The sequence below is a fragment of the Balaenoptera physalus genome, assembly GCF_965194825.1.
Source record: "Balaenoptera physalus genome assembly, contig: HAP1_SCAFFOLD_1164, whole genome shotgun sequence".
Lineage (NCBI taxonomy): Eukaryota > Metazoa > Chordata > Mammalia > Artiodactyla > Balaenopteridae > Balaenoptera > Balaenoptera physalus.
Window position 1 is genome coordinate 140,078 of NW_028125630.1, and position 27,228 is coordinate 167,305.

At 47.1% G+C, this 27,228-nt stretch overlaps 2 protein-coding genes across 22 annotated transcripts in view; both read left to right on the top strand.

Annotated features, from left to right (window-relative positions):
- Positions 1-1,233, top strand: part of LOC309653793 (uncharacterized protein) — a 34,891-nt gene extending 33,658 nt beyond the window's left edge. For all 10 annotated transcript variants that reach the window (XR_014259489.1, XR_014259490.1, XR_014259491.1 and 7 more), the window contains one exon: positions 325-1,233. The gene's annotated coding sequence lies outside the window, so the exon portion shown is untranslated. The remainder of the gene's footprint in view (positions 1-324) is intronic.
- A 6,861-nt stretch (positions 1,234-8,094) lies between these two features.
- The window catches only part of LOC309653795 (uncharacterized protein), a 34,183-nt gene continuing 15,049 nt past the window's right edge, over positions 8,095-27,228 (top strand). Inside the window, exons 1-2 of one of the 12 annotated variants that reach the window (XR_014259496.1) lie at positions 8,095-8,675; positions 9,203-9,396. Coding sequence is in view for 1 of the 12 variants with exons in the window: in XM_082478592.1 (XP_082334718.1) it covers positions 8,642-8,675 (34 nt within the window). In the remaining 11 variants the exon portion in view is untranslated. Of the gene's footprint in view, positions 8,676-9,202; positions 9,397-14,242; positions 14,330-16,802; positions 17,009-24,886; positions 25,358-27,228 lie in introns of those variants that run through there. The other 11 variants (XR_014259497.1, XR_014259500.1, XM_082478592.1 and 8 more) reach the window with 11 other exon arrangements.

The following is a 27,228-nucleotide window of genomic DNA, read 5'->3' on the forward strand; positions in this document are numbered from 1 at the left end:
TACGGAAACTGAAGGTCTGGGATTATAAGGGATTTATGATTTGTGTAAGGAGCATAGGCTCTTAAGGTGGAAAGACATTTAAATCGCAGAGTGGCCTTTCAAGAAAAAAATCTAGCGTTTATAGTGGTGGGCAAGAGAGAGATGAGGTTGGTGTGGTGAAATGATGTGCACCCTGACAACCAAGGCTCTGGGTTACAAGAAGAAAACATTTTGTTCTCTCCTTGGAGAGCCAACAGATGTACATAGTATTGACTCATATTTAGAAAGTCCCTGCTGCATGTTATTGGTGTACAATTGTTAATTGACTCTTATCCCATCCTACAGTTGGAAGGCATAAAAAGAAGTGGACGGCGAAAGAAAAGATGAATTTGTTCTTCACGGATATTCTAGTTTTCATTAGCCCACAATACAAATTTTGTTCCAAAGTTCAGCATCCCAAAAGGATATTAACTGACATCTGACTTTATTCTTACCTTTTACAGATAAATCTGATAGTATTGTTCACGTTGAAAATAAAAGTTTGTTTGACATGAATAAGCTGCAGTTTTTTTTTAACCTAAATAACACTGACTCCAACGTATCTTTGTTCTGTTTCTTTCGGCCCACCTTACTGTCATTGAAAGGGATTTCTTTCAACTATTTGGTAAGCCTGTTTCAAATCCTTTTATTGCAGCCTCAAATAAATTAAAATATTAGATTATAAACAAGTTGTGTGACGAGAGAGATGGTGGCCCAGCCTCTAGTATATGTTATTGAAAGGACCTGACGGATGACCTAGCTTGCCTGGAGACCAGATGGCGCTATTGGCCTGCCATGGAGCAGCAGCAGCCGCAGCTGGGAACTTGTTTGAAATGCAAATTCTCAGAGCCTGCTCCAGACCTACTGAATTGGATATTCTGAAGGTAGGCTGCTAGCCATCGGGTTTTACAAGTCCTCCAAGTGCTACTGAAGCACACTAAAGTTTGAGAACCACTGCTTTAGGGCAATGGGGGAAACGTTTAAGTACACCTACGGTAGGACCAGCCTTAATTCACTGACTTGGTACTGTTGCAGGTAAACTGAACAGGATGGTAAGATCTGGGCTGAGGAAGACACTAGAATTCTCAGGGGCCTGAGACACAAAGAGCTCCCGGAGGGATGTGTTAGTTTCCTAGGGTTACCGTAACAAATTACCACAAAGCAGGTGGCTTAAAACAACCGAAATTTATTCTCTGACAGTTCTGGAGGCCAGAAGTCTGAGGCCAAAGTGTTGGCAGGGTTGGTTCCTTCTGGAGGCTCGGAGGGAGAATCTGTTCCATGCCTCTCTCCTAGCTTCTGGTGGCTGCTGTCAATCCTTGGCATCACTCGGCTTGTAAATGCATGATTCCAATTTCTTTCTTCATCTTTGCATAGTGTTTTCCCCTGTGTCTCTGTTTCTGTGTTCTTTCTCTTCTTATGAGGACGCCAGTCATACTGGATTAAGGGCCCGCCCTAATCCAGTATGACCTCATCTGATCTTTATTACACCTGCAAATACCCGATTTCCAAATAAGGTCACATTTACAGGTTCCGCGGGTCAAGGCTTCAACATATCTTTTGCGGGGACACAGTTCAGCTTATAACAAGGGGCAAAGATTCAGTAGTGGAAGGGAGAAAAAGATGAAGGAAAAACCTAGTTCCAAAAGGATAAAAGCATTATGATACCATGCACGTATGAAGTTTAAAGACATGCAAAAGTTATTAGATTGATTATAGGTACATGTATTTGTAGTAAAAGGCATACATAGGAGTAATGCATACATATGTAGTATGCAGAAAGGTGTGTATGAGAACAATAAACTTATTTAAGGCAGTGGTTAAATGTATGGAAAGAGAGGGAGAATTCAGTTGGGGAGAGGTACACTGGGTTTCAATTTCATTTGTAAGCTTACGTTTCTTAAGACGGCTGATGGTTGCATGGGTGTAGCATTCTCTGTACCTTTGTCGAGGTCTGAAATATGTCCTAATTTAAAGAAAATGAAAGGAGGAAATGGGCCTAATATCTGGAACTTCTTTAAGGGAAAAAGGGGAAGGGGTACTTGAGCAGAGCAGAGGACCATAGAAGGGGAGAACCAGGGGTTTGAGGGTAGAAGGCCTTATTTCTATATTTAGTGAAGGCTGCTTGAGAGCTTGCTAGTTAGCATCAATACCTTTTTCTGTTTTCTGTGCTAGTGCCTCACGTACCCTAGGGTAGATTAACATTATTTATTTACGTGTGTATCTCCCCAGCTGCCTAACGTGTGAGCTTCTGAATTGTTTGGAACTTAAAGGCTTTTATTTATTTCTCTCTCCTAAAGCACTGTGTTTCCTTCTTCGTAGATGCTTGATAAAGGTCTGTTAAAGTGAAGTTAGTGTGAGGTATCCGCAACCCTTTCCCCTGTCACTGGGGTTGACATTTAAAAATGCATTATCCTAGAGTAACACAGGGTATTCCTTATGGCTAGAACAACAACAGAAAACGGCACAAGGCCTTTTGTCACCATTGCTTAATGAAAGAACAGTCCAAGTAGAAATTTATCCATGTAGGGTCCCTCGAAAGGCCTCAAATTGGTTTGCTTCTGTATGGCTCATGCCATGCCAGCAGGGTGTGTATGTGTGTATTTCTGTGTTAATACAGTTAATGTATTAACTATAGTTAATGTTAAAGGCCTTTACCTGGGCTTAAGAATTTTCGGAGGTTCACTTTATTTATTTATTTATTTATTTATTTATTTATAATTATTTTTTGGCCACGTCGTGCGGCATGCAGGATATATCAGATCCCCGACCAGGGTTCGAACCCGTGCCCCCTGCATTGGGAGCACAGAGTCTTAAGCACTGGGCCGCCAGGGAAGTCCCGGGAGGTTCACTTTAGACAAACGCCTGCACACCTCTTTTTGAGATAAGCCTTTTTTGGTGCATGCTGGGAGTCCGTGTCCCTGCCCCTTACCGAGCTCCAGTTCCCTAGGGCCCTGACTTTACTCCCCAGGTGGCCCCGTGTCCCAAGCCCCAAGAGGCATGTGTGTTCCTCTTCACTGAGTCTGTGCTTCTGAGAGCTGAGTGGCACCGTCAGTGTTATACTCTCAGGACTGAGAGGTATCTACGAGGTGCTGGCTGTGTATACAGGGAACAGGACACGTGGGCTACGTTACCCACATGTATGCACCTGAAGCCTCTCATGTTGAGGGAGGAAGCTCAGGCTTGCTGCTCTGAGGGTCTGCTGTAGCTCTAACGTATCAGGCTTCTCTGAGTCTCTGAGAGACGGTCCTTAAATCAGGTCAGGGACGAATCCTGCATTTCCTGTTTCTCTGGGTGTTTGTGGGTTTTTCTGTGTCCACACGTATAAAATATGTTCTCAGTGAGTCCCTCAACCTTGAAAACTTTGTGCTCCTTGTAGGAAAAGACCTGTCTTGTCCCTCTCTGCCTCGTCCAGGAAAGGTTAGGATGTTCTGATATTTTCCTTGCTTATGGCTCCATCATCTGAGAGGATTTGATCGAAAAAATCTCCTTTTATTCCACTACCTGAGAGGTGACCATTGGGAGAAAAACAGAGGGGTAGGGTGGGTGCCGGAGTTGGAAACAGTTTTCTGTACCAGTTAGGGATATTCTAATGACACTAAAGTTAATGATGAAGAATCACTTTTACTCTAAACCACCTATTTTCAGATGCTCATAACTCCAAGGAATACAAATGAGTACACGTTTACAAGTCTAACAGGGCAGGATTCTCAGACAATGGTGTTCTGGGAAATGTGGTATTATCAAGTCCTGTGAATCACATCATATAGTAGGATCTGTTTTGAGGCATAAAATGTACATTTCTTAGAAGTCTGAGCAATGAATTATGTGTGTTTACAGAATAGGAATTGATATCATCACCAAATCTATGAAGAAAATGAGTTTAAAACGATTCTAAGAGGCACCTAAAAGTTGGCCCTTCCCTCTCTCTCTCTCTCTCTGTCTCTCTCTCTCATCCAATTAGTTATTTACTCTGCTGCCTTTCTCTCCATTTTCCTGCGTTATTTTAGACCGCATCACTTCCTGACAAATTATGAACTGGTTCATGTATACAGAAGATAATACAGCATATATGTAAGGTATATCATAATAATATAAAAACCTGGGTACCCACCACCAAGCTTGAGAACTAGAACACGGCTAATGCCTTGGAAGCCCACCTGTGCCCTTCCTGCGTCATCCCCTCATTCCTTCCCTGAGGTAACCACGATCCTGAACTTTGTTAAAAATTCACTTATTTATACATTCACGGCAGAGGACTGTTCCTTTAAATAATGTTATTTCTTGTCCATTTTGGATTTTATGTGAATGTAATTATACTAGATGTATTATTACTTGCCTTACTCTTTCTCCCCCCCCCCAATTTTGTGTTTGTGAGATTTATCCATGTTGATGTGTGCAACCGTAGTAATCAGTTTTCATTGCCGTATAGTTTATCCATCGTATGAAAATTCCACAGGGTGTCTATTTCCTGTTGATGGACATGTGGGTTGTTTCCAGCTTTATGCTTTTGCAAATTATCTTGCGACGAATTTTCTCATTCATATCCCCCTATGCCCACATGCAAGAGTTTCTGTAGTTTCTCAGTTGAGGGCAATCTTACGCACTGACCCCTCCGCCCCAACCAGGGTGACATTTGATAACGTCTGGAAACATTTTGGTTGTCATAACTGAGGGTGTGCTACTGGCGTCTAGTGGGTGGAGGCCAAGGATACTGCTAAACATCCTACAATGCACAGGACAGTCCTCTACAACCCAGAATTGTCTTTCCAAAATGTCAACAGCTGAGTCACCCTGATCTAGAGTATAGGCCTAGACATGAAATTTCTGGGTCGTAGGGTCTGCCCAAGTTCAACCTTACTGGTAACACCACTTATCTTTCAAAACAGTTGTACTAGTTCATCCTCCCAACAGCAGAGGATGAGATTTCTATTGGCTCCACATTCTTGCCAACTCTTAGTATCATTACCTCCATTACTTCTTGCCTGAACTTTGCCCTAGTCTCCTAACCTTCTCCTACCTCCATGTCTTTCCCCACAGATACATGCTTCATATACTTGCTAAGTTAACCTTCCTAAAACCCAACTCTGGCCATGCCAAATTCCTGTAAGAAAATTTTGATGACTCTACTGCATACACAATAAACTTGGCATTTAAGACGCACACAAAAGGGCCCACTAGCTCTGTAGACCTAGTAATACCAACTTATTAGGTGGTATTCAAATAAGCCGTGCCCTTTCTCTGCTCTCTGCAGCATGTGTGTTGTTGAACACTTACCCTTTCTTAAGTCAGTTCTACATTCATTTCTAGGTCCCTTAATTCAGCCAGTTATTAAATCTTTCAAATTTACTGAGGATTTGTCTTTCTCTGTCTCACTTATTTCCCTTAACATAATACCCTGCAAGTCCATCCATGTTGCTGCCGATGGCAAAATTCTTTTTTTATGGCTGATTAGTATTCCTTTGTATATATACATCACATCTTCTTTGTCCATTCATCTGTTGATGGACACAGATTGCCTCCATACACTGGCAATTATAAATGACCATGCTATGAACATTGGGGTGCATGCATCTTTTTGAATTCGTGTTTTTCTTTTTTACAGATATATGCTCAGGAGTGGAATTGCTGGGTCGTATGGTAGATCTATTTTTAGTTTTCCGAGAAATATCCATACTGTTTTCCACAGTGGCTGCACCAATTTACAGTCCCACCAACAGTGTAGGATGGTTCCCTTTTCTCCACGTCCTCTCCAAAATTTGTTACGTGTGTCCTTTTGTGAGGTGATGTCTCACTGTGCTTTTGATTTGCATTTCCCTGATGATTAGTGATGTTGAACATGTGTGCATGTGCCCATTGGCCATCTGCGTTTCCCCAGAGACAGGAGTGGAGACTTCATTATTAAGGCTACAAGAAGCCATCAAGGGGGTCTAATCTGGGATGTAATTTGTGTTTTAGAAACGTCACTCTGAAAGCAATGTGAAGAAAGGTCAGAGAGGAGGAAGAATGCCGTGTTCATTATAGGAGTGATTTATGTGAGAGATGCTGACGTTCTAGACTAAGGTAGGGGTATTGAAAGCACATGAAGAAGTGTGTAGAACTGAAAGGCAACAGTTGATTGGCTATGGGTGATAACTGGATGTGGAGATACGGAAGGTGTTGTAAGCGTAGAAGAATAAGCGGTGGTAGATGTATTGACAACTTAGTATGCCTGAGTGTGAGCAGGAAAAGAAGGAAAAGAGGAGAAACCCCAGGGAATTCCCTGGTGGTCCAGTGGTTAGGACTCGACAGTGGCCCGTGGCCCAGGTTCGATCCCTGTTCTGAGAACTAAGATCCCAGCAAGCTGCGCGGCACGGCCAGGAAAAAAAAAAAAAAAAAGAAACCCGAAACCAAATCAATGGTGACAGGAGGGAGAGGTAGAAGAGGGAGAGTGCAGATGGGCAAAAACTAGAGAGGCCAAGGAATAGGAGGGCTCAGTGAGATAAAAGAACACGTGTAGAGAGAGTAGAAGAATGAGAGAGCAGCATGGCTAGGCGCTTGCGGTCCAAGACTGGGATATTTTCATTTTAGAAGTGAGAGGTAGAGTAGTTTAGGGTAAAGAATAAAGCAAAGTGTGTCCCCACCCCTCCCTCCCATATACACTGCAGATGCTTGGACAAAATGATCGGAAATGACCTTTTCATTTTTGACAAGCAAGTATTGTCTCTACGAGGATGCCTGAGTGACCAGAGACAAGGGGTGCAGGATTAAGAGCAGTAGGGCTGGGCTCAGCTGACCCACTGCTGTTGTGATGGTTAGTTATAGAGGGATCCCCCACGTAAGTATGTGGCTTAGTTCTATGTGGCTCCGCCCCGTAAGTGAGAAGAAAGCACTTACTGCAATAGAAGGAAAAAGAGGGGGAAAGGAGAGGGGAAACGAAGGTGTGAAGATGCTCTGCTGGTGAAGAGAAGGAAGGAAATCAAGAGAAACATTTAAAAAACGTGTGATTCTAAAATGGTTAAAAAGAAAAAGTGGGGTGCTTGAGAAGGGGTCGAGGTGGGGTAAAGAGTTCAGTTTTTAGCTGTACAAAACACTCAGCCACCCCAGGAAGTTCCATGCAACTAGAGCTTTGCAATACGCTGGGCACAAGCAGTCCCAGCTCTTCTCACCAAATACTGAAGGAAAGGGGAAGGGGGAGAATGTTTGTTTGAATATTCTAGTTGACCAAGAGTGAACCTGAAATCCATTTTGATTTCAACACTTTTAAATGGCATGCCTCACGAGGTCCAGCGCTGGTGAACATGACTGAGGTTTATCTGTTCATTGCCCATCTGGCTTATGTGCTCTGAAGAAGCCTCTTTCTGACCTTGCTTCATCAAGGTACCAAGATGGGAAGGACGAAGGGTAGTGAATGAGTGGAAGCATTTCCTCTTGCTCTGAGATATTTCTATTCTCTGTGGCAACGTTCAGGGTAGCGGAAAGAAGAGAAGGCCTCTAGCAAAAATGTAAGGCTTTTTTCCCCCACATGCTGGGGCCAGAATGCTGGAGCATTACAGTGGCCTGCTCTCCGGGGGCTCACTGCCTTGAAGATCCGATACACTGACCTTTGCCTTCTTTTCCCCTTCAATGCTGTCAGCCAAGAACCCTCACTTCAACTGTGCATCCCTTAGCTATGGGAGGGGGGCTCCCGGAGCCCAATTTCTGTCCTGATGACGGGCCAGAGCCGGGCCACGAAATGCACAGGTTGAACCTCCTCTATCCCTTCCAGAGGACAGGCGCTCTGGTTCACTGGAGGCCCGAGGGTCTGGGAATGACCACCAGTCAACTATGTCCTGATTCCTCAAAGGTGTCCAGATCTTTCAAACTGCAGATTCAGCCCGGGCGGTCAAATTACTCCTTTCACCACAAAAAGCAAACTCTTGGGCATACGCTGTTTCAGGTGAAAAGCACATTTTGCGTTTTTGCGGAGGGGAGGCGCAGGGCGGGGTGCCCCACGCCGCCGACCCCCCGGCCCAGCTCTCCAGCTGCCAGGGAGCTGGAGCTGGGGCTGACCAAGGAATGACTCCGGACGCCAGAAGGAGCAGAGGGCTGGGCGGCGCACGGGCTGTGGTAGGAGGCGGGACCGCGCATCTCGTTCAATGGGTCCCGGCGCCTGCCGGATTGGCTAAGCTCGCTTGCCGTCGGGGTGGGCGGAGCCAGTTGTGCGCCGGGCTTGGGGCCCGCCCAGCGGCAGCCGGACGTGCTTCAGACCCCGCGCTCTGGGGCAGCGGCTGGGTGCGTGGTCCGGTTGCTGCGTGGAGTGAAGCTGCTGGGCTGCTGCTCTTCTTGCCGCTCCCTTGCTCAGGGCCGCTGGTCGACCCCCACCCTCCCCACTCCCCTTGGCCTCGATGTTCTCACCTTACAGGTGGCTCTTGGCCGAAGCACGAGGTCCGCGCCCCGCTCCTCTTGGTTATCCCGCTCCCCCCCGTCGTCTCTCTTCCTCCCGGTCCGCAGCGGTCTCCAGGGTTCTCCGAAGGTCGGAGCTATGGCGTCCCGACATGCGGCGGGCCGCTGTGCTCCTGCTGCTCATCAGGACCCGGCCCTTGGAGGGCGACGACCCGAAACCCAGCTGGAAATTCCGCTTTGATTTCTAAGCTCTCCTCGTCTGATGTTCCTGACGTCGTTCTGGACTTCTTCGATTGGTAAGCGGGGTCGCCAGGCTGCCATGAGCTGGGAGGGCGGTGGGTGAGTGGGCGACCTCTTAGCAGGAGACGGCTGGAGCCGATGTGGGCCTGCGCTTTTGAACCGCTGCCCACGCGCGCTGCCTGCTGGCCAGTCCCTAGAGGAGTTGGTGGTGGGGATGGGGACGACCAGCTGCGATGGAGCCCCCTTGCTTCAGCCCCTCTGTTGCTGTGGTGCCTAATAGCGCTGAAGTGGCGGGGTTCGGGGAACTACCGCCCCCGGGTCCACCCCTCCATCTCCAGGGACTGAGTTCTCCTCAGCCAGGTATACTGGCCCCTGTGTGTGAGTGCGCGGGGAGGGGGTGATGGTGCGGTGAGGGCTAAAGGCAGTATTGTGTGCTGAGTTGACGGCTGGTAAAACTGGGAGGGCCTCGACCGGCCTAATCCCAGATTCCGCTCCCCACTCTGCTCCGCCAGATAGGGTCCTCTAGCAACAACGCTTCTTATTAAATGCACCAGATGCATTCCTGCTTATTATCCCTGAATAGTGTTTCCTTGTCAGCCAGCAGAACGATTCAAGCAAGCCAATCACATCCTTGCTTAGGAACCAGGGGGTACCTCACCCTCGTGATACTGCAAAGCCCGCTTCCCACAGACCCTTCTGGTTCACGCTGTTCCAGAATGCAACCCCCATGTGTCCTGCATGGCCTGCGATGTCCTCCTCTCCTGGGCTGCCCAAGAGGTGGGTCACTGGGCCTCCGACCCTGTCCCCATAACCACCCAGAAGGTCTGGACCACTCATGATTAGATGGAGATAAAACCCACAGCTGTAAATTTGCACTGCTAGAAATCTAAAATATTCTGAGGGAATTTGTACAGAGAGAAAAGACAAAATAATAATAATAATAATTCCATGCAGCGCAAGTGGCAGCACCCTAGCAGAAGATGTTTTCAGTCCACCCACCTCTGGCTTGGGGGCCCAGCAATCTTCTGCTGTGCCACTCTGTTGCCTATGCCTGTGTTGCAGTGAAAATCCTGATCATCCTAATGATAGGGAAGAGCAACCATGGCACTTTTGTGACACGGTGATGAAATTAAACCCAACTTAAGCCAGAGTCCTTAAAACTTACTAAGCAACCATTGCCACAGGAGAGGCCCCTAACCCTTATGAAACTGATTTGATGCTGTCTGAAGGAAGAAATCTATAAATATGAGCAGATTAGGCAGGACACCCCCCCCACCCGCACACACACACACACACACAAACTATATCCAGTGACAGACAAACAAGCAAATGGAATCAGAAAGAAAGAAATCAAAAAACTTGGATACAGAGGGAGGAAAGAATGTAAATTGATACAGCGGTCCAGAATTTAATCCAGTTGGAAATCTAGAATTTGCTAAAAGAATTTATATCCCGGATTTCCCTGGTGGCCCAGTGGTTAAGAATCTGCCTGCCAATACAGGGGACAGAGGTTCGAGCCCTGGTCCGGGAAGATCCCACATGCCGCGGAGCAACTAAGCCCGTGCGCCGCAACTACTAAGCCTGTGCTCTAGAGCACATGAGCCACAACTGATGAGCCCATGTGCCACAACTACTGAAGCCTGCACGCCTAGAGCCCGTGCTCTGCAACAAGAGAAGCCACCGCAACGAGAAGCCCGTGCACCACAATAAAGAGTAGCCCCCACTCGCCGCAACTAGAGGAAGCCCGCGCAGCAACGAACGCGATGCAGCCAAAAGTAAATAAATCAATTTATTTAAAAAAAAAGAATTTATACCCTGGTGAGGTATTTATACCCTTTGTCCTTGGCAGACAACTGTCTTCTCACTGTGTCCTCACATGGCCTTTTCTTTGTTCAGTGTGGGGAGAGGGCGAGCTCTGTGGCGTCTGTTGCTCTTCTTATAAGGATACCCCCCCTATTGGATTAGAGCTTCAAGCTTATGACCTCGTTTAACCTTGAAGGCCATATCTCCAAATATAGCCACATTCGGGGTTACGGCTTCAACATACGAATTTTGGGGGAACAGAATTCAGTCCATAACATCTTTTCTTTTTATTTTACTTTTGGCTGTGTTGGGTCTTCGTTGCTGCGCGCGGGCTTTCTCTACTTGCGGCGAATGGGGGCTATTCTTCGTTGAGGTACACTGGCTTCTCACCGCAGTGGCTTCTCTTGTTATGGAGCACGGGCTCTAGGTGCGCGGGCTTCAGTAGTTGTGCCATGCGGGCTCAGTAGTTGTGGCTCGCGGGCTCTAGATCTCAGGCTCAGTAGTTGTGGCGCACGGGCTTAGTTGCTCCGCGGCATGTGAGATCTTCCGGGACCAGGGCTCGAATCCATTTCCACTGCATTGGCAGGCGGGTTCTTAACCACTGCGCCAACACGGAAGTCCCAGTCCATATCATTATTTATTTATTTTTTTACCAACATGTTTACTGGAGGATAATTGCTTTACACTGGTGTGTTACTTTCTGCTTTATTACAAAGTGAATCAGGTATACATATACATATATCCCCATACCTCTTTCCTCTTTTTTTTTTTTTTTTTTTTTTTTAATTTATTTATTTATTTATTTATTTTTGGCTGTGTTGGGTCTTCGTTTCTGTGCCAGGGCTTTCTCTAGTTGCAGCAAGTGGGGGCCACTCCTCATCGCGGTGCGCAGGCCTCTCACTACCGCGACCTCTCTTGTTGCGGAGCACAGGCTCCAGACGCGCAGGCTCAGTAGTTGTGGCTCACGGGCCTAGTTGCTCAGCGGCATGTGGGATCTTCCCAGACCAGGGCTCGAACCCATGTCCCCTGCATTGGCAGGCAGATTCTCAACCACTGCGCCACCAGGGAAGCCCTCTCTTTCCTCTTACATCTCCCTCCCTCCCACCCTCCCTATCCCACCCCTCTAGGTGGTCACAAAGCACCGAGCTGATCTCCCTGTGCTCTGCGGCTCCTTCCCCCTAGCTTTCGGTTTTACATTTGGTAGTGTATATAAGTCCGTGCCACTCACTCATTTTGTCCCAGCTTACCCTTCCCCCTCCCCATGTCCTCAAGTCCATTCTCTATTAGGTCTGCGTCTTTATTCCCGTCCTGCCCCTAGGTTCTTCATGACCATTTTTGGTTTTTTTAGATTCCATATATATGTGTTAGCGTACGGTATTTGTTTTTCTCTTTCTGACTTACTTCACTCTCTGTGACAGACTCTAGGTCCGTCCACCTCACTACAAGTAGCTCAATTTCGTTTCTTTTTATGGCTGAGTAATATTCCATTGTATATATATGCCACATCTTGTTTATCCATTCATCTGCTGATGGACACTTAGGTTGCTCCTATGTCGTGGCTATTGTAAACAGAGCTGCAATGAACATTGTGGTACATGACTCTTTTTGAATTATGGTTTTCTCAGGGTATATGCCCAGTAGTGGGATTGCTGGGTCGTATGGTAGTTCTATTTTTAGTTTCTTAAGGAACCTCCATACTGTTCTCCACAGTGGCTGTATCAATGTACATTCCCACCAACATTGCAAGAGGGTTCCCTTTTCTCCACACCCTCTCCAGCATTTACTGTTTGTAGATTTTTTGATGATGGCCATTCTGTCAGTCCCTAACATCTTGATCTATATTTTGGGTATCTGTGAGGCAAGTGATTCCCAGAGTTCTTTACCTCAAAGGGGACAACGTTTAGGCAATGGCCCAAGAGTTTATAAAAATGTACAGATGGGCCCATTTGTTAGCCAGGGCATCCAGTACTAAATGACTGTAGTTTGGTCAGTTGTGCTGACCCTTTGGTCCTGTCCTCTATCCTAGGCATGTTGGTTAAGGGATCGAAAGCAGTAATATGGATGATGGTGACAATACCATATGTAGTGTACAATGCCCAATATTGCCCACTCACTTGATTCCAAGAGGCTCCCCAGGTAGCCAAGAGGTCTGGGAGAGGAGTGACTTCTTCTACCACTATCTCATCTGGCAAGGGACTAAGGACAGCTGAGGCCATGCCCTCTTGCAAGAAAGATATGCCAGAAAGCTATCTGGTGTCAAGGAGGCCTCAGTAAACATGCTGAGGTTTTGGGATGCTGGTTCCGTGATCTAAGGCCTACTGGGCACCTGGGTACAGAGGGTCACAGGCTCAGGGTCTGTGAGAACCTCTGTTTTGAGGATGGCCCGGTATGTGGCTGACAGTTGCCACGCTAATGGTTTATAATACAAGGCCAAGAAGGGCAGTTTCTTGCCTCGGTAGCCCATGGGCAACTTACAGCCATCATGTGTGGTCCAGAGATGCCAGGGGGCATGAGCAGAGGTTACTAAAGCCTCAACAATGAAGGAACCTCTGGAGACACTACTGGGAGTGTCCAGTGATTTAGACTTGGACAGATTCTAGAGTTTTTTGTTGGAAGGTGCTTTTAGCATTTTGTTAATATAAATTCTTTTAGTAAATTCTGGATTTCTAATTGGATTAAATTGTAAATTGAAACAGAAACAGACATAAAACAAGTTAATATATTGATTGGTTGATGAAAGTGTTGTAACCAGAGGCTCGCAGGAACCTAACCCTGTATTTCCCCTAGGAGCAGTGGTTTAGTAGTCACTGATTCATTACTTGTGGTGACTTTATAGGACATATAGTGAACACACACACACACTGCAGGGACTGATGTTCCTTGGTCAACGTGTGAGAGTACGTTAGGATCACAGTGATGCTCAGGGCCTGTTCCCATTCCCATGCCCTTTGGGAGGAAACAGCCCTGCTGAAGGTCTCAGGTGTGTTGGGTGAGCACGTCAGAGAGCTTTGGAAAGGCCAGCTGTCTGCAGGGCTCTGGCTGGCTACTTGCGTATGCTCAGCCAAGACGTCTCCAGGCTGGAAATCCATGATTAGTGAGAGAAATGCCAGCTCCCAGAATGAACGTCTTTGAGAAGACAGCCTTGAGGCCTAAGAGTGTGAAATGACTTTGTTGGGCGAGGGCCAGAAGGTGCTCTGTCTGTGTCAAGCCATATGCCCAGCCCTAAAAACAGAGGAGTACAAGAGCAAGGTTGACATGGGTATGACAAGAAAATGCCCAGGTGGGGAAATGTGACTTTGTGCTGGAGGGCGTAGACTTGTTAGCTCAGCTCAGGAGGGCAGTGAGGGTGGAAGAGTACTTTTCCTGGGGCAATCAGCTGCCCCTGGAAGGACAGCCACCGACCTGGAGAGCTGTGTCCATTGCTGATTACAAACTGGGGCTCTTTAGGGGGTTGAGGTAATGCATTTTTGAGGGCTGCCCCCTGCCTGCTTCCTCTCCTCTCCACTTCCCAGAATGCCTGCCCCCGCTTCCCCCAGCCCCTCATCCTGCTTGGTAACATGGACCCAGTCTTTGTGCCCCATCCTCTGGATAAAAGCTGGGGAGGGGGAGGAGGAGTCTTCCTCACTGGGTGCTTCTGGCTGACTCACTGTGGGGAGAGAAGGGGGTGGGGGAGAGAATGTGTACACATATGACTGTACGTGTCTGCATGTGTGCAGGAGAAGGGAAAGCCCTGGAAAGGTGACAGCTGCGGTATTCTCTGCTGTTTGCTCTCTGGGAAGCAATGTGGCCTTCCTGATGACCGGTGACTTCTCTGTTTCAGCAAAATCTATGCAAATGAAAGTGGTTCAGAAGGTCTTGGACAGGATGCTGATGGGATATGGTATCCACCTGAGCCCACATATTGGAGGTAAACCGCTTATAGGCGCTTGAGGGTTGGTTTTTTTTTTTTTTAGTGAAGAATAGTTGATTTACAATGTTGTGCTACTTTCAGGTACACAGCAAAGTGATTCAGTTTTTTATATATATGTATATATCCTTTTTCATATTCTTTTCCATGATGGTTTATCACAGGATATTGAATATCGCTCTGTGTTCTATACAGTAGGACCTTGTTGTTTATCCATTGTATATATAACAGTTTGCATCTGCTAGTCCCCAACTAGTCCCAATCCTTCCCTCCCCTACACCACGCCCCGCCGCCGCCTTGGCACCCCCAAGTCTGTTGTCTCTGTCTGTAAGTCTGTTCCTGTTTTGTAGATAAATTCATGTGTAGACACCTGAGGTTTTTCTGTTAAGTTGAGTAGTGCTGAAACACAGGAAGGCAGCCCACCACGTAAGCTCACCAGTGGCCTTCTCCCAGGCTCTACACCTTTGCCTCTCGAGATCCCACCTTCCTGACTTGCAGAGACCTGCAGTCGGGGTACTCCTGGCCTCCCAACCTCCAGGCCTTTTGCTCCGACCCTGGAATTTCTCCCACTTCTCTGGCTTCACATGCAAGAGGCCTTCTGCTCGCTCCACACTCCCTTGAGAAGGTCCCACAACTGAAGTACACTCCCTGGTGTGAGTGGAGGAGCTCTACCCACAAGTGGGTGTGCAGGCCGGAGGGCGCTGTGGTGCTCAAGGTAGAATTCTCTGCTCCATCTGTCAGGCTCTATGGGGAGGGCACTTGAGCACACCTTCTCTGCACCCCGAGTACTCACCGTATGGAGTGTGTTCAAAACTGAGCACATGGTCTCTGTCCAGTCTACTTCACCTACCTGGGCCCCAGGTGCTTGCCCCTCTGCCCCCCAAGCCTTCAACTCCCACCAGGCTGTATTGGTTCTACCTCCAGAAAACATCCCAACTCTGTTCTTATCTCTCTATTGATCGTGAGCCACCCCCAGATCAGGCCTTGGGCATCTTCCTACGGAATTTCTGCAACAACCTCCCAACCTCTCGTCTCCCTAATATTAGTGTTGGTCCCTCTAATCCATTCAGCACACTGCAATCAGCATGGTCTTTATAAATCAAGCCTGATTATGTCAAGAACTTCTGATGACTTTAGCTGTCCAATAAAATCCAAACCCTTTAGCCTAGCATTCAGATTTCTAGAGCAGAGATGAGAAATGGCAAAGAAACAGAAATACAAACCACCACGAAGGCAATGAGTCAGTTCCTTTGTGTATTCCCTCCTAGCCTTCCCCGTGGAAAGGGCAGCTAGCCTGAGCCACACAGCTTGAAGTGACAGGAAACCTACCCTAAGCCCACAGAACAGGAGTAGTATTCTTTGGCCCAGGGGACACCCAGGAACCCTAAACCAATGACAGAGGAAAGAAAGGGTACATTAATTAGAGGTTCTATGGGAGGTTGAACTAGATAGCAACTCTAAGGGGTTAATGAACACTCATAGTTCATATTTGTGGAAATGAATACAAGTCTTCTGAATATCCGGTGCCTCCACCCTAAAGAGCACTCAGCTGTGAGGATTTGGCACTTGGGGGTAGACCATTGAGGGCATCATGTTTGCCCTGAGAGCTACCTTGAAAACCAAGGCCATTGCCCTGGGCCCTGAGCTTTGGAGGTGGGTCACTTGACTGTTGCTTTCCCTTTGCTGCATTGTTCCCTCCAGCGTGTGAGGGGATAAGGTGTTCCGAGGTGAGTGTGTGTGTACCTAGGGGCTGGGAGGCTGAGGTGGAGAAAGCAGAAAGCAAGCTCCGTCAGTAGCCTTACGTTACAAGGACAGCAGTGGCTCTAGGTGGGGACCTTAGGGAGGAGAGCGAGGGCTAGAGGGCTGGGTATAGGGGAATTCAGGTGTTAGAGCACAGCCCCTGCCCCTTGTGTGATATCGTTTGGGTCAGTTGGGCCAAACACTGGTAGGTGTCAGGGAGTAGCTACCTCATTTCCTCCTTTCCACGTTCTCCTGTACCTCAGCAGAGACTAACAACCACAGTTTAAAAACACCAAGCACATTCTCCCATTGTTTTAAGCAAGATAGCATCTCAGCAGGCATCCAGGGCCAGAAGGAGGGAGCAGGGGCAAGGGCCAAGCTCTGGGGATTGTCAGGTGTGGATAATCTGCATTATCTCTGAGGCACCTCATCACCATCTTTCAGACTCTGATCTATTTACACCTGATGCCTAAGGTGGGAGGGGGTGGGTTACATTAACCTTTTTTTGAATGCAGACCTGGGACATATGAGAAAAAGGGGGTCCCTGGATAGATTTGGCCAAATATTCGATGAAGAGGGAAGTGCAAGAACAACTTTGGACTTTCTTTAGACAGACGGGGGCACCGCAGGCGCTCAGTCTGGGGATGTCGCGCGCGCGCGCGTGTGTGTGTGTGTGTGTGTGTGTGCGTGTGTGTGTGCGCGCGTGCGTGCGCGCATGCGTGTGCGTGTGTGTGTGTATTTGGGGAGCAGGGAGGCCAGTAGGTGGGGTAGCTGCTCTCTGAATGGAGTGGGTGGCAGGGCTGAGGGAAGCGGAGAACAAAGCAGAACGCTTTGGTGCAAGGTGGGTGTCCTAGGAGGTATCTTCCCTGCCTGGCCTGCCACTGCAGCACGCTCTGGAGAGGAAGGAAGCTCAGCCCAGGGGGGCAGGAGAAGAGGAAGGTGAGCATCTGCCAGGGGCCCATAGGTACCACGGGGGCAAGGTTAAAGTTGCTGGGGGCGTCACGCTGGGAGAAAAGAGCACCTGGGTAGAGATTTGCAACTTGATTCCGGAAGAGAGTGAGACTCTAGGAATCAAGGAGTGAACGTACCGGATTACATTTTGAATTGCTTTAATCGAAGGAAGAAAGAGGCAGCAGGAGAATGAGAGCTGACACTGGACAGAGTTGAGTAGAGAAGTCAGGACAGAGAGGATGAGGGATGAGGGTAAAGAACAGTGAGGACAGGAAGGAGAACACTGCCTAGAGATAAGTGGTAGTGTCAAGAGCACTGAAAACCCATTCGAACCATTGCCTGCTCCACGGGCAAGTTGAGCCCGAGTCCATCCCCAGGTCTGTGAGGTTATCAGCCGCAAGCAGGATCCAGGCAGTGGCACCTACCCTGTGAGAGTCACCTGCCATCACACCCATTCCTCTTCTCAAGCAGGGCTTCAGGTAGGTTGGGCCAAGTGCCTCAGAGTTTAGGGACCCCTAGATCTCCCTGTGAGGCCTCCCACTCGACTGAGTCGAACCTCTCTTTGTGTGTCAGGTGGAGGAGAGCCTCAGGGTTTAACCCGTTCTTCCTCTTCCCCCACAAGTTCACAAGCAGAAGCCTTGGGAACTTTGTCCTGTTCAGGTTCAAATAGGAGCTTTATTTTCCCTTGAGAAGGAAGGGGCAGTGAGAAGAGGAGGAGGAGGAGCCAGGGAAAGCTAGCAAAGCGGCTTCCAGTCTGGGCAAGAGAACTGGAAGCCACAGTGTTGTGAAAAGCAGCTGCCTGAGGGCTCTGCCCAGCCCAGCACCTGGTATGACATCGGCACTCCCATATCGTGGAGTGAAGGAATAAATGAGACATTTTTTATTCTTCCTTGCTTCGTCTTTCCTGTGAAGCCTGAACCTGTGATAGACACTGGGGAGAGAGAGAAGCTGGAGCAGTGAAGTTCAAAGAGGAAGGGAAGTGGTTACCCGCACAACTTTTCTTGCCTTCCTGAGCTCATCAGGGAGGACAGTGTTAGGTTATGGAGCTGAGGTCATCACTGCAAAGATGGGATTTAGGCACCCTCTCTGGAGGCTTCTTGTCTTAGTTCTGGCCACTATAACAAATATCCCATAGACTGAGTGGCAACAACAGACATTTATTTCTTATCCTTCTGGAGGCTGGGAAGTCCAAAACCAAGGGGCTGGACATTTTGGTTTCTGGTGAGAGCTCTCTTCCTGGCTTGCTGATGACTGCCTTCTGGCTGTGTGCTCACATGGTGGAAAGAGAGAGAGTTCTGGTGTCTCTTCCTCTTCTTGTAAGGGCACTAATCCCATCATGGGGAGCCCACCCTCATGACCTCATCTAAGCCTAATTACCTCCCAGATGATTTTGGAGGGTACGCAAACATGCAGTCCGTAGCACTTTTTTTTTAAAATTTATTTACTTTTATTTATTTTTTGGCTGTGTTGGGTCTTCGTTGCTGCGCGTGGGCTTTCTCTAGTTGCGGCGAACCAGGGCTACTCTTTGTTGAGGTGCACGGGTTTCTCATCGCAGTGGCTTCTCTTGTTGTGGAGCCCGGACTCTAGGTGCATGGGCTTCAGTAGTTGTGGCACACGGGCTCAGTCGTTGTGGCTCGCGGGCTCTAGAGCACAGGCTTAGTAGTTGTGGCGCACGGGCTTCGTTGCTCCGCGGCACGTGGGATCTTCCCGGACCAGGGCTCGAACCCGTGTCCCCTGCATTGGCAGGCGGATTCTTAACCACTGCACCATCAGGGAAGCCCAGTCTGTAACACTTTTAATTTTCCTTTTAGAGATGTTTGGATACTTTAGCTGAGTTCTCACACTGATCAATGCTAGCACATAAGGCGGCCCCTCTGGGCAGGTAAAGTAGAATGAGTTTCCCAGCTTCTGGGCTGCATTTCGGTGCCAGGGCACATGGCTCGATGAGGGGAATGTGGACTGCATTTCAGCTCCCAATTGCTGTTTTAGCTGGGAGCCCTTGGGCAGGGCTCTGTGCTGGCCCTTTAGGGTCCTCCGGATTCCACCAAAAGGGATGGAATTGCCTGAGTGGCACTGAATTTTCTAGAGTGAGACGTATGACCCTGGGATTGGTGGGGTCCCTGGCTCCCTGGCCCTGCTGGGGTTTGTTAACGGTCTTACACAGCTTCCATTCTCTAGAGGCATGTGAGGGGTCCGAAAGGTTGTAATAAAGGACTGTGTTTATGGGAACCCCTGTCCCTACATAGCACACTGCTGGGGCTTGTTCACAGCGACCCTAAATGCTGGAGTCTGGGATTTGCCCTAACACAGAAACCCATTTACTTCTCAGGTGTCATTCAGACAATTATTCCCAATAGCACTTTGCTTTTCTGAAGCATTAGGCTTGGAGTAACACACTTCTCTCTCTGCAGCTCAGTTTCTGGGCAGTTATCCTGCAGTGAAGCCAGCGGGTTGAATGACAGGAGTCACACATGTTTCTATAGCAGCAGTGTGATGTAATACACAGAGAATAATGTGGCCTAGCTGTAGAGCTGGTTAAAGACAGCTGTGAGCCAATAGAAAATAAAAACTTCTTTCTGCACAGTGCCGTACAGTTCACTGTATGGACGTGGGGTCCTGAAAAAAAAGAAACACACTCAACCGCATCCTCACCCATTCACTCACACTTACACATTAAATCTGTAACACATATAAGCATTCTATCCACTTACACAAACACACTCACATGCTGACACATTCACGCACGAACATACTTACACACGCTCTTACATTTTCACATCAGCGTGTTCACACATGCGGACATGCTCACACATTTTTCACACAGGAACATGCTGGTGCATTCACACATAGAGAGACTCATACACTTGCATTCACTCACACATGCTCATGCTCGCACATGGACATGCCTGCATATTTACTGAAAGAAATGTGCTCAAACACATACACACTCACCAATCACTCACACGTGAACAAGTTCACACGTTCACACAAATGAACATGCTCACACGTACGTGCATATTAACTCAGTCACATGCAAGACCATGCTCACACACTGGCAGACACAATAACATCCACTCACAAACTCACAGTCACTCGCACACAGACATGCTTACGTACACTCATACTCACACATCCACTCACACACATGAACACACTGATGCTGTCTCACACACATAAAATAATGCATTCATTCCCACTTGCACGTGAACATACACCTACAGGCTCACAGTCATTCCCACACGAACACATTCACGCATTCAGTCCCCCATAGGAGCCCATCCTCACATTCATTCACACGAGTGAGCACACTCACATTAACATGCGTATATGCGCAAGCATGCTCACACATTCACTCACACCTAGATGCACTCATGTCCAATCACAGGACGCTCACACAGCCATGCAAACTAAGATGTTAACATTTTCACCAACATGAACATCTTCTCACACACAAAACTGCTCCTCCATTTGCTCACACCCGAACATGTTCATATGTTAATCCACACATGAATACAATCACGTAGTCACATTCATGAATGTACACATAGTAACACACATTTCAATACAATTACACATATTCGAACATGTTCGTTCACTCAGATACCCATATTCACGCATTCACTGAATGAGCATATTCACACTTTAACACACTCAAACACACAAAAACCTTACACATTTATTTACACAAAGGAAAATGTTCACATAACTGCACATCCTTATTTTCGATCACACACACAAAGCTGCTCAGACACTCATGAGCACAAGAAGACATTAACACCATCAAACAAACATATTGACGTATTCACTCCCACGGACTTGCTCACAGATTAATTCGCATATACAGACACACCCGCATACACTCACAACTTCACTTAACATTGTTCGTCGTGCTCACATACATGAACTTGCTTACACATTCAGCTGCACACAGGGAAAATAATTATACATTAATAGCTTCACACACACCAACTTGTTCGTACATTAATTTGTACATATGAACATGCTCCCTTACATGCACATGCTCACACACTCAGATATGAATGAACACACACATTCATTTAAACACAAACACAAACTTTCACACTTTCACATTAACATGCTCAAAACAGAAACGTGTTCAAACTTCCTTTTGCATATGTTCATGCTCAAACACACAAGTATACTCAGACATTCACCCACACGTGAACGTGCTTAAACATTAACATTCCCAGACACACAAACGTGCTCACGTTATCTCACGAACAAGTGGACACTCCCACTTTCACTCACATTCGCACATAAACACACACACATTCTCATGGGCTTACATACGGACATGACTGCACACTCACACACACTCACTCCCTACCTCCACTCACACATTCACACATGGACATGCTCTCACGTTTATTTAAAACACAACATGCGCACACACACACACATCACGCACGCATGAACAAGTTCACACAGGTGAACACGTTCACATATTCACACAGCCTACACGCTCATAAACACACATGCTCTCACATTTATTTAAAAAACAACATTCACACTCACCCCAAAACCACTCATGCACAGACACGGCCACGATCACACTTTCACATATCGACAGGATCATATTCACTCACACAGTCTCTCACGCGCAAACTCACATATACTCACGCACTCACAGTTGCACATAGACATGCTCACATTATCACTTCCACACAAATGAACACACTTTTCATCACACACAAACATAATCACATTGACTCACACAACAGAACACACACATTAACATGCCCCTACACACAAGCATGTTTACATATTCATTAACACACACATGTTCCTATATTCACTTAAACTTGCACTTTGATAATATGCACACATATTTGTATATATATATATATTTATATGCTCACGCATTTACTGACACAAACTTTTTTGCACATTTACTCACACACAAATGTACAAAAACACACGTGCAAAGCATAAATTCACCTTCATGAACATACATGATAAGCTTACACATTCATGCAGACACAGGAACATGATCACAGATATATACTCACACAGTCATTTGCACACAAACATGAAGATATTTACATATGCAGACGGTGAACCTGCTCATAAACTCACAGGCACCCTCATTAACACAGTCATGTACATGCATCTGATCAACATTCACACATACACATACACTCATGTGTTGACTCAGAAATAGATGCACACATTAACAGGCTCACAAAAATGAACACGGTTCCACAGTCACTCACTGATGGACATGCTACCATCATGCACATGCTTACAAATTCACTCATACACGTGAACACACAGAAACACACAAACGCACATTAACACACTGACATATGAACAGGCTCCATTCACTCTTACACACAGACATGCTCACATACATCCACAAGTTACACGTTCACTCAAGTGAACCTGCTCACAGATTTACTCCCATTCCTAGACACGCTGACACATGCACACATTCGTTCCAGTACAGATATACTCAATTAACATGGTTAGGCATTCACTCACCCACCCGAGTATGCCTCACATACACTGTGTCACTCATACACTTACTTACGTGCATGAACCTACTTACCCATAAGATGTTCACACCCTCACATGCACAAACACTCAGTCGCCCACACAAACACGGTTGCAAATTCCTTCACCCGCATAGACATCCTTACATATAATCATTCGCACACACACATGAACATGCTCACATATACAAGTGTGATCACTATTCACTCACATCCACAGCGTATTCTTCACATGAACACATGAACACATTCACTGAGACATAAGGAATGCTCAGATACATGCACACAGCCAAAAATTCTCTAACATTGGAGCATATTCACTGACTCACGAGCATACTCCCAACTTTACTCATATGCATAGACACACTCATATATGATCATACCCACATTCACTCACACAAAATCCTCACGTGTCCACTAACCCGTGAACATGTTTGCAAAGTCATTCACATACAGACATTCCTATGTGCTGACAACAGTACACTCAGTTTCACTTATACGTGCATAGTAACATGCTCACAAACAGCAACACTTTCATGCATTCACTTGAACACAGATTTTCTCCAGTCATCACAAAGCTCACACCTTCACACACAGATACACTCAAACTCACAAGCATATTCTCATATTCACAAAAATACACTCACACGTTAACAAGCTTACCCAAATGAACAGTTACACATTCACTCACTCATGAAAACATGCTTACACATGCACTCCCTCAAACTTGCTCATTCACTCACACACACTCATATATGCTCACAGTCACGTACTCATACATTTCCCCACACACAGCACGTTCACAAACAGCATCATACTCATACTCTGACAAATGCATATGCTCACACTTACCATGAAGTTCACACATTTTACCCACACACATAGAGATGCTCAGATATACTCCCACACACACACTTGCACATTAACTCACAGCAACCTACTCCACTTTGACGTGCTCACAAACACACATTCACTCACACACACACGAGTATGCTAACATCCACGCACAGGCTCATGAATTCACTCATACATATGAGAAGTCCCATTTACTTCAACACACAAACTCATATTTTAATAGGCTCCCACGTTCGCTCTCACACCTGTGCTTATATACATGCGCAAGGTCACATTCACTTGCACGACCACGCTCACACACTCGTTTGCTTACAATAGCCGCTCACGTTTCACGAGAATGTGCTGACACACTCAGTCACAGTCACTTACACTTACATACTTACACTCATTCCCTCACATACACGCTAACATGCTCCCAACTAGGAATGTGCTCACACTCACCAAGAACCTCACACATTCACTCACATACACTCACAGATTCATTCATTCAAATACACTAATGGAGTTGACCCTTGAACGACACAGGGGTTAGGGGTGCTGACCCTCCACGTGCAGTTGAATACGTATAACGTATAGTCCGCCCTGTGTATATGAGGTTCCTCCGAATCCAGGGTTCTGCATCTGCGGATTCAAGTAATCGCATATCGTGTAGTACGGTGGTATTTGCTGTTGAAAAAATCTGCATATACGTGGATCTGCGCTATTCAATCCCCTGTTGTTTAAGGGTCAGATGTACTTTTAAAATGTCAGACACGGGAATTCCCTGGCGGTGTAGTGGTTAGGACTCGGCACTTTCACTGCCGTGGCCTGGGGTCGGTCCCTGGACGGGGAACTGACATCCTGCAAGCCGTGCAGCATGCCCCCCCCACCCCCCCAAAAAAATATCAGGCAAATAAACATGCGTACATTTTCACTCACACACACAAACATGCTCATATCCATGCACATGGTCACCTGTTCACTCCTGCATATGAAGATGCACAAACATTTACTTAATCACACAAATAAATTCCTATTAACACACTCATACTGTACTTGAAAAGGCTCACCCATTCATTCTCCAACACGGACATTGTTATGTAAAGTAGCCAAAGATGGCCTCTCTTTCCTTCTTCCAAGCAGGCTGGAACCCATTAGCTCAGAAGCCCGGCCGCACCAAACTCAAATTTTACACATTCATTTGCTTTGAATATATTCCAAGTAAGTAGATTTTAATCCATCCAGAGCTTGAGTGCTTTGCATGCCATGCAGAACTGCAGCCAACGCCTGTTAGCTATAGATAAGATCAAGCCTGTAGTTACGAAAGACCCCACACCACTGAGACCCCACACCACTGCTGGCCTTTGGTACTCTCCGATCCAGAGGCTCCCCATCATGCTACTGAGTGGTATCACCCAAACACACTAGTCCTCTCTCTGAGCCTGCTCTTCCCTGGCATTTCCCCTGCTTTTCTTTCCTGAGTGGTGCTCCCACACGGTAGCCTCTGGCAGTTCTCCTGTTGTTAAGACACTTCCCGTGCATGCAAAGCTGTGAAAGCTTCCTCCAGATAAAGGTCATCTTGTGCTACTGCCACTTTCTGGTGATACTTTAATCTTTGATCAGCCCCTAAATCCCTCGCACTCATTACTTGTGTTGATGAGGAAAGTGGAGGATTTGGGTGATAGTCAAGAAATCAATGTAGGGTCCACCCAGTCAGGAGGACTATCCATTGGCAGAACAATCCTGGACAGTCTTAAGTGGTTGGGACTCAAAATGTGGAACTCCCCCATGTCACTTTGGCATGGCGTTGCTCTGTGCTGTATTACACTTTATCTGTATTTATGGTGTCTCCCTGGGTGTCATTAGCCTGATCAAGCAGCAGCAGCAGTATTTGAGCCAACCCATGCCATTGTAACTGAGTTTTTGGGATCAGAGGCACTGGGCTCCCCACGAAAGATCAGCCCACCCAGCTGGGTCCCTCACTAGGCAGGTACTAGACGTTGTAAGACCTGTGGGCCCACATAGGAAAAGGGGAGGGGTGCGGGCCTCTGGACCAAGAGTGGGCTACCTCTGATCCCATAACAGGCTCCCTGTAGCTGGGCTGGTGATCTGGGGTGCTCTGAGGTGAGAGGACATCCTCATGGCCGGGGCGTGGCTATGGCAGGGAAATGAGTCAGTAAGTCAGAGGCGTCAGGCCGAGGCTGGTCTCTTAGGACATCTTTGTAAACAGCTAGCCTGTCTCTGCCGCTGTGTCACTCTGACCTGCTGTGGCAGATGGCATCTTTCTAGTCCCTTCCCCAAAGGATGTGGGCTAAAGCATTACTTAAAATGACTGACTGCACGGAAGTTAATATTCCAGCTGCTCCCAGGACTTGAAGGAGGTGGCTGTCTTTTTTGTTTTGTTTGTTTTTTTGGCTGCACGGCATGTGGGATATCAGTTCCCTGACCAGGGATCGAACCCGTGCCCACTGCAGTGGAAGCGCAGAGCCTTAACCACTGGACCGCCAGGGAAGTCCTGGAGGTGGCTGTCTTAATGAACACACGCTCCAAACCGCAAGACGTGTCGGGCTCTGTTCACTGTTGTTTTTGCTTGGAGCCTTAACGCCTTTGGAAGTCGAGACAAATTGGAGAACCCTGGGAAAAGAGGTCTGGTGCCCTCTAGAAGGAAAGGCAGTGCAATACCATCCTGACAGTTATTTATCCTCTGTTTTGTTGGTAACCACTCACAAAGTAATAAATTATTGACAGAAAAGACAAAGTAGGAGGGCTAAGGAGGTGAGGTGTGTTCTCAGTTGGAGGAGGAAACATATCCTTTCTCTCACCCATCCCTGAGACCCAGTCTCTCCTTAGGGACGTAGCCTAAGAGCCAAATGAAAAAAGGGCTCTCTGGCTGTATAGAATCTGCTGGACAGTGAGCTCCACCCAGCAGGGAATGTAATTAATCAATTGACTGCCATAACATGGGATGCGAAAATGGTGTCCCTACTGAAGGATCTCACGCAATTAGTGCAGAAGCCAGGAATGGTCCCAGAGGAGGCCTTGGAGAGAGATAGGTAGGTAAGTAGGTAGATACTTTGTTGATGTGGATTTTTATTTCTTAGAATGCTGCCCACCCTACGTTAGGCCTCATAGTGATCCTGGGCAAACTCTTAAAGGAAAGCCATTAGCCTCCAACAGCTGGGGATGTTGGGATGGGCTTAACAGGCGACAGATGGCATGCAGCGTGGTGATTTGCCAAGTCTCGAGGAGGCTGAATTTAGTCCTGAGTCGACCAAGTTGTTCCTCAGGGGGCGCTCGTGAAAAGTGTAAGTCCTCTTTCCAGGCAGTGATGGCTCATGCTGAGACAATTCAAGAGGACATAGCTGCCCTGGATTTAACAGAAACTCATGAAAGACAAACTCAAAGTCAAGTGCTGCCTGTTAACAATACCCCACCTGGCCTAAATCAAAATTACTACCCATAGAGGGATTGCCCCCTTCCTCGGTCAAATAAACCACTTAAAACCAGGCCACTCTTAAGCGTGAACCCTGAAATGAACAAGAGAGGTTGGTTGTATTGGACCCTAAGGAACAAGGAGCCCAGAGATATTAGATGATCTCTGGTAAATCTGTGGAGCAATTAAAATATTTACTAAAGTTAGATTGCTACCTGGCCAGGCTTTTCCTTCAGAGACAAGCTTACCTTCCACGTCTGCCCCTGACCTCTGCCAGTGGCAAGGACCTGCTCCCACATCAGGACCCATTGGTCTCAAAGCAGGCCTCTTCTGGCCGACAGTAGCCCTTTTACTACGTAAACTGTAAAATATTAACAACACTGGCTGGCTCTGGTGGACACAGGTGTCCAAAGCTCCCTAATCCCAGG